This window comes from Trichechus manatus, unplaced genomic scaffold (genome assembly GCF_000243295.1).
Source record: "Trichechus manatus latirostris isolate Lorelei unplaced genomic scaffold, TriManLat1.0 scaffold00090, whole genome shotgun sequence".
NCBI classification, from domain to species: Eukaryota; Metazoa; Chordata; class Mammalia; order Sirenia; family Trichechidae; genus Trichechus; species Trichechus manatus.
Genome location: NW_004444026.1, coordinates 455,898 through 467,500, shown reverse-complemented (window position 1 = coordinate 467,500; position 11,603 = coordinate 455,898). Strand labels below are relative to the sequence as shown.

The 11,603-nt window shown below is 36.8% G+C and overlaps 1 protein-coding gene across 1 annotated transcript in view; it reads left to right on the top strand.

The window, feature by feature from the left end:
• ADAM2 (ADAM metallopeptidase domain 2) overlaps window positions 1-11,603 on the top strand; it is a 236,309-nt gene that overhangs the window by 4,929 nt on the left and 219,777 nt on the right. The window contains exons 4-6 of the mRNA XM_004382138.2: window positions 189-267; window positions 5,171-5,247; window positions 5,629-5,797. Of these exons, the coding sequence (XP_004382195.1) occupies window positions 189-267; window positions 5,171-5,247; window positions 5,629-5,797 (325 nt within the window). The remainder of the gene's footprint in view (window positions 1-188; window positions 268-5,170; window positions 5,248-5,628; window positions 5,798-11,603) is intronic.

The following is an 11,603-nucleotide window of genomic DNA, read 5'->3' as shown; positions in this document are numbered from 1 at the left end:
ATAGCTTACAAGATAATACAAGTAGAGTGAAGTGAGCAAGAATGCTTGAGGCCAGAATTTTGAGGCTAAGTTTTGAGTGAAATTTACATATTCTGATAAATATAATAAATTAAATTTATTTTCTCCTAAAGCCTTAGGAAACAATGTGGCTTTTCCCTCATCAATATTCTTTTCTCTTTGTGTTACAGAAATTTTTTGCCCCATAATTTTAGGGTTTATGGTTACAATTACTCAGAAATTATGCAACCTCTTATCCAAAAGTTTAAGGTTAGTTTTTAATTTATCTGTATTTTAGCTTTATTATGTCAGTATCTGTGATCTTTTTTTTTTTTTTTTTTTTAGAGGCCACATGCTACTGGTGTTGAAAGGCTTAGAGTTTTTATTTTGTTTTAGATTTTAAAAAATAAATTTAACCGTTTCTGGCAGCAACCAGTTATTGTTAATGACATGCCCTAAGTTAGCCCTAATACACAGATTCTGTTAACATGATGCAATTAGAGCAAGTATGATTATATATTTTTAAGATATTAGTTTCAGGGTGAATAGATATATTCTTATGAGGCAATAAGACATGAACATATAAAGCTCAGAATTAGAATGAAGAATGATGATTTGAATCAGTAAAAAATATTAAGTCTCTGAAGAGATGGGGAGTCAAAGCCACATCTGGAGAATATTTAAGGACAAAATAACAGCAGTCTATGAAACTGCATAGGTGTTTAGGGGAAATAAACAATTTAAAATTTTTATATCTTTTGGAGATTTATGCAGTGCTATATACAATTTTAGAAAAAAAAGAAGGAACATGGATGGATTCACAAGGATTTCTCATTTTGGAAATACCAGTTGTTTGTTTTTCTCTGTCCTATGAATTGCTGTTTGTCCAAGTTGTATTACTTAGCTCTATTCAGTGAAAGGAGCCCTGGTGGCATAGTGGTTAAGAGCTCGGCTGCTAACCAAAAGGTTGGCTGTTTGAATCCACCAGCCGCTCCTCGGAAACCCTATGGGGCAGTTCTACTCTGTCCTGTAGAGTCACTATGGGTTGGAATCAACTTGACAGCAAAGGGTTTTTGGTATGCAATGAAACAACTAATACTCTGAAATCCAAGCACTTTATTAGGTAATAAGGTATTAACTGCATAAATATTAGATATTGTCTCACTTGCTCTGAGCTTTTCCCACGGAAAGAATATAAATCATGAAGATACTAAAACAGATACGCATTATGTCTCACTTCACAAATTGCTAGTATTACTTTTCATTGAGTTTCCTCTACTCCATCCTTTGTTTCCATTGGCTCATAGTGACCCTATAGCACAGAGCAGAACTGCCCCATCGAGTTATCTTTACTACGGCATAGAAAAATTCATGTTTTATGACTCATAGTGACCCCATGTACAAGAGAAGGAAACACTGCCTGATCCTGTGCCATCCTCACAGTCGTTCTTATGTTTGAACCAATGGTTGCAGTCACTGTGTCAATACATCCTGTTGAGGGTCTTCCTCTTTTTGGCTGACCCTCTACTTTTCCAAGCATGATGCCCTTCTCCAGGGATGGGTCCCTCCTGATACAATGTCTGAAGTACATGAGATGAAGTCTCGACATCCTTGCTTCTAAGGAACATTCTGGCTGTACTTCTTGGCCAACACCATAATTCAAAGGCATCAATTCTTCCGTCTTCGTTATTTGTTCTTCAGCTTTCGCATACATATGAGGCGATTGAAAGTACTATAGCCTGGGTCAGCCACACCTTAGTCCTCAAAGTCACATTTTGGCTTTTTAACATTTTAAAGAGGTCTTTTGCAGCAGATTTGTCCAATGCAATACATATTTTGATTTCTTGACTGATATTTCCATGGGCATTCATTGTGGATCTAAGTAAAATGAAATCCTTGACAATTTCAGTCTTTTCTTCATTTATCATGATGTTGCTTATTGGTCCAGTTGTAAGGATTTTTGTTTTCTTTATGTTGAGGTGTAATCCATATGGAAGGCCATGGTCTTTGATCTTCATCAGTAATTGTTTCAAGTCCTCTTCACTTTCAGCAAGCAAGGTTGTATCATCTGCATAGCACAGGTTGTTAATGAATCTTCCTCAAATCCTGATACTGCATTCTCCTTCATATAGTCCAGCTTCTCAGATATAGTCCATGGTATATTCAATATTCTTTGCCAACACTATAACCCAAAGGCATCATTCTTTTTCGTATGCTCCAGCTTCTCAGTTTGTTTGCTCAGCGTGCAGATTGAATAAATATGGTGAAAGGATACAACCCTGATGCACAACTTCCTGACTTTAAACCACACAGCATCCCCTTGTTCTGTTTGAACGACTGCCTCTTGGTTTATGTACAGGTTCCTCCTGAGCACAATTAAGTGTTCTGCAGTACTCATTCTTCACAATGTTATTCATAATTTGTTACTATCCACACAGTCAAATGTCTTTGCATAGTCAATGAAACACAGGTAAACATCCTTCTGGTATGCTCTGCTTTCAGCCAAGATCCATCTGACATCAGCGATGATATCCCTCCTTCCATGTCCTCTTCTGAATCTGGCTTGAATTTCTGGCAGTTCGCTGTCAATGTACTGCTGCAATTGCTTTTGAATGATCTTCAGCAACATTTTACTTGTGCGTGATATTAATGATATTGTTTGATAATTTCTGCATTGTTGGATCACTTTTCTTTGGAATGGACACAAATATGGATCTCTTCCAGTCAGTTGGCTAGGTAGCTGTCTTCCAAATTTCTTGGCAGAGACGAGTGAGCACCTCCAGCGCCACATCCATTTGTTGAAACATTTCAATTGGTCTTCCATCAATTCCCGGAGTCTTATTTTTCATCAGTGCATTCAGTGCAGCTTGGATCCTTTAGTACCATCGGTTCTTGATCATATGCTACCTCCTGAAATGGATGAACATCAACCGATTCTTTTTGATACAGTGACTCGGTGTATTTCTTCATCTTCTTTTGATGCTTCCTGCGTCGTTCTTTATTTTCCCCGTAGAAGCCTTCAATATTGCAACTCAAGGCTTGAATTTTTTCTTCAGTTCTTTCAACTTCAAAAATGCCAAGTGTGTTCTTCCCTTTTGTTTTTCTAACTTCAGGTCTTTGTACATTTCATCATATTTTTCTTTGTCTTCTCAAGTCACCCTTTGACGTCTTTTGTTCAGCTCCTTTACTTCATCATTTCTTCCATTTGCTTTAAGTACTCTATGTCCAAGAGCAGGTTTCAGGGTCTTTTCTGACATCCATTTTGGTCTTTTGTTTCTTGTCTTTTTAATGACCTCTTGCTTTCATCATGTATGGTGTCCTCCATGTCATCCCACAACTCATCAGGTCCTCGGTCATTCGTGTTCAATGTTGCAAATCTATTCCTGAGATGGTCCCCAAATTCAGGTGGGATATACTCAAGGTCATATGTTGGCTCTCGTGGACTTGCTCTAATTTTCTTCTGCTTCATATTGAACTTGCATACGAGCAATTGATGGTCTGTTCCACAGTTGGCCCCTGGTCTTGTTCTGACTGATGATATTGAGCTTCTCCATCATCTCTTTCCACAGATGTAGTTGATTTGATTCCTCTGTATTCCATCTGGCAAGGTCCACATGTATATTCACTGTTAATGTTGTTGAAAAACGTTATTTGCGATGAAGAAGTCGTTGGTCTTGCAAAATTCTATGATTCAATCTCCAGTGTTGTTTCTATCGCCAAGGTCATATTTTCCAACTACCAATCCTTCTTTGTTTCCAACTTTTGCATTCCAATAACCAGTAAATACCAAAGCATCTTAAATTGCAAGTTTGATCAATTTCAGACTGCAGAAGTTGGTAAAAATCTTCAATTTCTTCATCTTTGGCCTTAGGGGTTCATGTGTAAATTGAATAATAGCCATATTAACTCGTCTTCCTTGTAGGCATACAGATATTATCCTATTACTGACAGCATTGCACTTCAGGATAGATCTTGAAGTGTTCTTTTTGATGATAAATGCAACGCCATTCCTCTTCCATTTGTCATTCCCGGCATAGTATACGATAAGATCGTCCCATTCAAAATGGCCAATACCAGTCCATTTCATCTCACTAATGCCTAGGATATTGATGTATATGCCTTCCATTTCATTTTTGACAGTTTTCAGTTAGATTTTTACTTGGTACCTACCACTTTCTGATTATTAATGGATATTTGCTGCTGTTTCTCCTCATTTTGATTCGTGCCACATCAGCAAATAAGGTCCCGAAAGCTTGACTCCATCCACTTCATTAAGGTTGATTCTACTTTGAGGATACAGCTCTTCCCCAGTCTATTCTGAGTGCCTTCCAACCTGAGAGGTTCATCTTCTAGCCCTAAATCAGACTATGTTCTGCTGCTATTCATAAAGTTTTCACTGACCAAAGTTTTCAGAAGTAGACTGCTAGGTCCTTCTTTCTAGCCTGGCTTAGTCTGGAAGCTCTGCTGAAACCTGTCCACCGTGGGTGACCCTGTTGGTATTTGAAATATCAGTGGCATAGCTTTCAGCATCAGAGCAGCGTACAAGCCACCACAGTATGACAAACGGACAGATGATTGGTGGGATGATAAAGCAGAAGATAGCACAAGTATAGTCAGATAATTTAACCAACTAAAAAAAAAAAAAGATAATTTTAGTTGTTTAAATATCGGATTATTCTTCTGCTGTCTTGTGCTTCATTTTTTCAACTCCCGTTGATTGAAGTCTTAGAGTAAGACTCAAAATTTTTTACATTTAGAATTTATTAAAGTGTTCTTAATTTCTTTTATCAATTCATTTTCAAAGGAATTTTTCTTTATGATTTTCTTTGTCTCATTTTGGAAAATTAAGAGGAAAGTATATACAAAATGTAAGACTTAGATGCATTTCCCCTTGATCTAATGATGGACAGTGTTATGCTCCATCAATGAAATAGGCAAGAATATAAAAACTCACTCATTGTTTTTGAATCCATGTAAAAATACTGCAGACTGAGCTTATGCATCTCTAATAATGACATAAAAGTATTTTTAAAACCATGAGCAATGAGTAATGAGTATTAGACAAAGATGCATACATATACACACACATATAAAATTCCTAGAGATATGAAAGATATTATCATTCATAAGCCTTACTTTCAGACACTAATTTTTTCTTTTTTTTTTTTTTCAGAATCTCTGCAACTACCAAGGTCATATTGAAGGTTTTCCAAATTCTGTGGTGACCATTAGTACCTGTTCTGGACTGAGGTTTTGACATTGTTTATTAAGTACAAAATGGAATGTTTATTTGGATTTTTTTCTTTTGATTTTAAAAATCTCAGGGGTCTCTAGAGTAGAGGCATGAATATTAGGGCAATACTACTAATCACGGGAAAGCATAGAATGAGGAATCATGTTATGATGCCACCATTATCCTGGATTGTCTGGAAACTATGACATATTAACAGCTGGGTCAATGTCACTCATATTACAATTCTGTACCATTCAGTAAGTGCATGAAAACCCTCTCCTTCCACATTTCCTAATTTATTCTCTGAGGGAAAGACTGAAAATAATTTTAAGGATTCTAGTATCACTCCATGGCATTTCACTGACCTAAAGAATATATTTTGTTGTTGGAATTTCTAGGGGGTTAATACAGTTTGAGAATAGCAGCTATGGAATTGAACCGCTAGAGACTTCAGCTGGATTTGAGCATGTAATATATCCTGTAAAGAATAAGAATACAAGCTATTCTTTATATACCAAGATGGATAATGAACCAAGTCAACTGTCCCATAAAATTCCAAGGGTCAAGGTATGTGAATAATTGAAAAAACTGCATAGTATATTCATATAGTAACTTACATAGTTTATTTTGCAACATTTACCTAGTATATAATTTTCCAGGGTGTAGACTGAAGTATATATGTACCAGAAAATCTCACAGTTAGTCTGATGATTGGCCAGAATCACAAGTATTGGAAGTGCAACAGACAGTTATATTGTCCTCTGTTCTAAGACTTTACAGTCTGCAGATATTTCACCCTTTCTCCATGTCCATTATGTCAAGGCTGTAATATTTTGAAAAGCAACTGTTATTCACATGAATGCTGTGAATATAATTCTTATGACTTTGGGTGGAGTGGATATATAACACAATTATTTATATTTACTCTTTCTTTATACTCTATGGATATACTGGCTATCTAGTGTATTATTAATCTATTTGCTTTATTCTTAAGATAGTTTAAGATACTTTTTCAAAATACTTATTTCTCAGTCTCAATTCAGTAAATAATAACCATGTAGTGCCTTATATTTCCTCAGTAGCTATATTCAAACATGGTTTCTTTTTAAATCTACCTTCCTGATATATAATTAAATCCCCTTACCTTTTAGCCATTATAAACCATAAAAATTCAGTCCATTATAGTTTAAAACTAAAACCTTATAGCCAGTTTATGATTATTTTTCTTCCCTGCTATATCCCAGCCTTGTTTTGAAGGACCTAGACTGGAGAGAGAAAGTGTATAATATTTCACTGTTTCCACTTCAACACCTTGAAATGGAGCACAATATGAGCTGCTCTTCCCTGTATGTAGCTTCTCTAGGAGTTTTAGAAGTTTTTAATCGTTTCATATACATGCGAAGACTGGACAATGAAAGGAAGATCACAGAAGAATTGATGCCTTTGAATTGTGGTGTTGGCCAATAATACTGAATAGACCATGTACTTCCAAAAGAATGAACAAGTCTGTCTTGGAAGAAGCACAGCCAGAGTGCTTCTTGGAGCGGAGAATGGTGAGACTTCATCTCACATACTTTGGACATGTTATCAGGAGGGACTAGTCCTGGAGAAAAGCATCATGCTTGGTAATGTAGAGGGCCAGCGAGAAAAAGGAACCCTCGGCAAGATGGATTGAAACAGTGGCTGCAACAATGGGTTCAAAGATAGCAAGTATTGTGAGGATCGCGCAGGACCAGACCATGTTTCCTTCTGTTGTACGTAGGGTTGCTATGAGTCACAATGGACAGGATGGCATCTAACAACAACAACACATTTTGTTCATCCATTCATCTGTTGATGGACACTTGGATTGTTTCTACCTTTAGCTATTATGAATAATGGTGCAATGAAAGTTGGTATGCAAGTATCTGTTTGAATCCCTGCTTTTAAGTCTTTTGGGTGTATACTTAGGAGTAGAAGTGCTATCGTATGGTAATTCTATGTTGAACTTTTTGAGGAACAGTCAAACTGTTTTCACAGTGGCTACATCATTTTACATTCCCACCAGCATTGTAAAAGTAAATCAGTCACTCCACATCCCCCAATACTTGATATTTTCTGTGTTTTGTTTTGTTTTTATAATAGTGTGTGTTAAGTGATATCTAATTGTATATTTGATTTGCATTTCCCTAATAACTAACAATGCTGGACATCTTTTCATGTGCTTATTGACCATTTGTATAGTATATTCTTTAGAGAAGAAGTCCTTTGCCAATTTTTTTTTTATTGATTGTCTTTCTGTTTTTGAGTGTAGGTGTTCTTTATGTATTTTGGATATTAAGCTTTCATTTCTGATGTCCTTTCTATAGATTGTCTTTTTCACTTTCTTAATAATGTTCCTTGATGCACAAAATTTTTAAATTTTGATGAAGTCCAGTTTATCTTGGTATATCACCACATGCAAATTTGTTGTACTGTGGTAGTTTGTGTGTTGCTATGATTCTAGAAGTTACACTACCAGTATTTCGAATACCAGCAGGGTCATCCATGGTGGACACGTTTCAGTGGAGCTCTGGAGTAAGACAAACTAGGAAGAAGGACCTGGTTATCTACTTCCTTATGGGTAAGAGTTGAACATTGTCTAATATTGTGCTGGGAGATGAGCCCCTCAGGTTGGTAGGCACTCAGAATATGACAGGATAAGAACTGCTTCCTCAAAGTAGAGTTGACCTTAAAAACGTGGAGTAAATCTTTCAGGACCTTCATTTGCATATGTAGCATGACTCCAAACGAGAAGAAACAGCTGCAAACATCCATTAGTGATTGAAACATGGAATGCACAAAACATAAATCTGAGAAAACTGGAAGTTGTAAAAAATGAAATGGAATGCTTGAAGATCAATATCCTATATGCATTAGTGAGCTGAAATGGACTGGTATTGGCCATTTTGAATCTGAAAATCATATGGTCTACTATGCCAGGAATAACAAAGAGGAATGATGTCACACTCATCATCAAAAAGAACATTTCAAGATCTATCCTGCAGTACAGCACTGTCAATGATAGAATACTATCCATACACCTACAAGGTAGGTCAGTTAATATGACTGTTATTCAAATTTACACACCTACCGCTAATGCAGAGCCCTATTTGCACAGTGATTAATAGCTCAGCTGCTAACCAAAAGATTGGCAGTTCAAACCCACCAGCTGCTCCTGGGAAACCCTATGGGGCAATTCTACTCTGTCCTGTAGGGTCGCTATGAGTCAAAATCAACTCAACGGCAATGGGTATGTATGTATGTATGTACCGCCAATATCAAAGATTAAGAAATTGAAGATTTTTACCTACTTCTACAGTCTGAAGTTGATCAAACATGCAATCAGGATGCATTGATAATTACTGGTGTTGGTAATTTCAAAGTTGGAAACAAAGAAGAAAGATCAGAAGTTGGAAAATATGGCCTTGGTGATAGAAACAACACCAAAGATCACATGATAGAATTTTGCAAGACCAATGACTTATTCATTGGAAATACCTTTTTGCAACAACATAAAGGGTGACTATACATGTAGCCCTCACTGGATGGAATACACAGGGATCAAATGGACTATATCTGTGGAAAGAGATGATGGAGAAGCTCAATATCGTTAGTCAGAACAAAGCCAGGAGCCAACTGCAGAGAAAGCCCACCAGTTGCTCATATGCAAGTTCAGGTTGAAGCTGAAGAAAATTAAAACTGGTCCACAAGAGCCACAGTATGACCTTGAGTATATTCCACCTGAATTTAGAGACCATCTCAAGAATTGATTTGGCACATTGAACCCTAATGACCAAAGACCAGATGAGTTGTGGGATGACATCAAGGACATCATACATGAAGAAAACAAAAGGTCATTAAAAGGACAGGAAAGAAAGAAAAGACCAAAATGGATGTCAGAAGAGACTCTGAAACTTGTTCTTGAACGTAGAGTAGCTACAGCACATGGATGAAATGATGAAGTAAAAGAGCTAAACAGAAGATTTCAAAGGGTGGCTCCAGAAGAAAAAGTAAAGTATTATAACAAAATGTGCAAAGGCCTGCAGTTAAAAACCAGAAGGGAAGAACACCCTCAGCATTTCTCAAGCTGAAAGAACTGAAGAAAAAATTCAAGCCTCAAGTTGCAATTTTGAAGGAATCTATGGGCAAAATATTGAATGACACAGGAAGCATCAAAAGAAGACAGAAGGAATACACAATGTCAGTGTACTAAAAAGAATTGGTTGACATTCAGCCATTTCAGGAGGTAGCAAAAATCAGTGCTATCGGAGGAAGAAGTCCAAGCTGCACTGAAGGCATTGGTGAAAAACAAGGCTCCAGGAACTGACAGAATACCAGTTGAGATGTTTCAACAAATGGATGTAACACTGGAAGTGCTCACTCATCTATGCAAAGAAATTTGTTTATGTAGTGGAAAATAGTATTTGCAATGAATAAGTCATTGGTCTTGCAAAATTCTGTCATGCTATTTCTGGCGTTGTTTCTATCACTAAGGCCATATTTTCCAATACCTGATTCTTCTTTGTTTCCAACTTTCACATTCCAATTACCACTAATATCAATGCATCTTGATTGCATGTATGATCAATTTCAGTCTTCAGAACTTGGTAAAAATCTTCAGGTTTTTCATCTTTGGCCTTAGTGGTTGGTGTGTAAATTTGAATGATAGTCTTATGAACTGGTCTTCTTTGTTGTTAGGTGCTGTCAAGTCAGTTCTGACTCATAGCAACCCTATATACAACAGAACAAAACACTGCCTGGTCATGCACCATCCTCACAATCGTTGTTTTGCTTGAACACATTGTTGCAGCCACTGTGTAAATCCATCTTGTTGAGGGTCTTGCTCTTTTTCGCTGACCCTCAACTTTACCAAGCATGATGTCCTTCTCTGGGAACTGATCCCTCCTGATAATATGTCCAAAGTATGTGAGATGTAGTCTCGCCATCCTTGCTTCTAAGGAGCTTTCTTTGTAGGCATATGGATGTTATCCTATCACTGACAGTGTTGTACTTCAGCATAGATCTTGAAATGTTCTTTTTGACGATGAATGCAATGCCATTCCTCTTCAGTTTGTCATTCTGACATATAAAACATATGATTGTTTGATTCAAAATGGCCAATTCCAGTCCATTTTAGCTCACTAGTGTCTAGGATATTGATCTTTTTGTGTTTCATTTCATTTGTGATGACTTATACTTTTCCTAGATCCATACTCCATACATTCTGCATTCCTATTATTAATAGATGTTTGCAGCTGTTTCTTCTCGTTTTGATTCATGCCACATCAGTAAGTGAAGGTCCCAAAAGCTGGACTCCATCCATGTCATCAAGGTCAATTCTAGTTCAAGGAGACAGCTCTTCCCTAGTCGTATTTTGAGTGCCTTCCAACCTGAGGGGCTCAGCTTCCTGCACTGTATCAAACAATGTTCTGCTGCTATTCATAAGGTTTTCACTGGCCAATTTTTTCAGAAGTAGATCTTGAGATCCTTCTTCCTAGTCTGTCTTAGTCTGAAAGCTCCACTGAATCCTGTCCACCATGGGTGACTCTGCTGGCACATGAAATACCAATGGCATAGCTTCCCGCATCACAGCATCACTCAAGCCAACCACAGTGGAACAACCTGTGAGACGTCTAGTAGTTGTTTGTACTGGTCTCTTATAATTCTTTTTATTTCTGCAATCAGTAAACATGCCCCCACTTTCACTTATGATTTTAGTTATTTGCATTTTGTCTCTTTTTTTCTTTGTAAGTCTAGCTTAAGGTTTTTCAATTTTGTTGATCTTCTTAAAAAACCAACTGTTGGTTTTGTTGATTCTCCATTCTCTACGTTATTTATTACCAATCTCATCTTTATTATTCTCTTCCTTCTGGTAGTTTTGGGCTCAATTTACTCTTCTTTTCCTATGTCCTCAAGGTGTAAAATAAGGTTATTTGTTGAAATCTTACTTCTTCTTTAATCTTATTGAGGATGCTTTTAGGTGATGATTCAGTTTTGATTGCTGCTTTCAAAATTCTTTTTTTATCTTTGGTATTCATAATTTTAATTATAATGTGTCTCAGTGTGGATCTCTGAATTTTTCTTACTTGGAATTTGTTGAGCTTAACGGATGTGTACATTCAGATCTTTTGTCATATTTGGTAAGTTTTCAGCCATTATTTCTTCAAATATTTTTCCATCCCTTTCTCTCTCTCTTTTTCTTCTGGGACTCCAAGAATGCATATGTTGGTTAGCTTAATGGTGTCCTGCAGGTTCCGTAGGTTCTGTTCATCATTTTGTGTTATTACTTTTACTATGTGTTCTTCTGACTGGATCATTTCAATTATCCTATCTTCAAGTTTGTCAGTCTTTT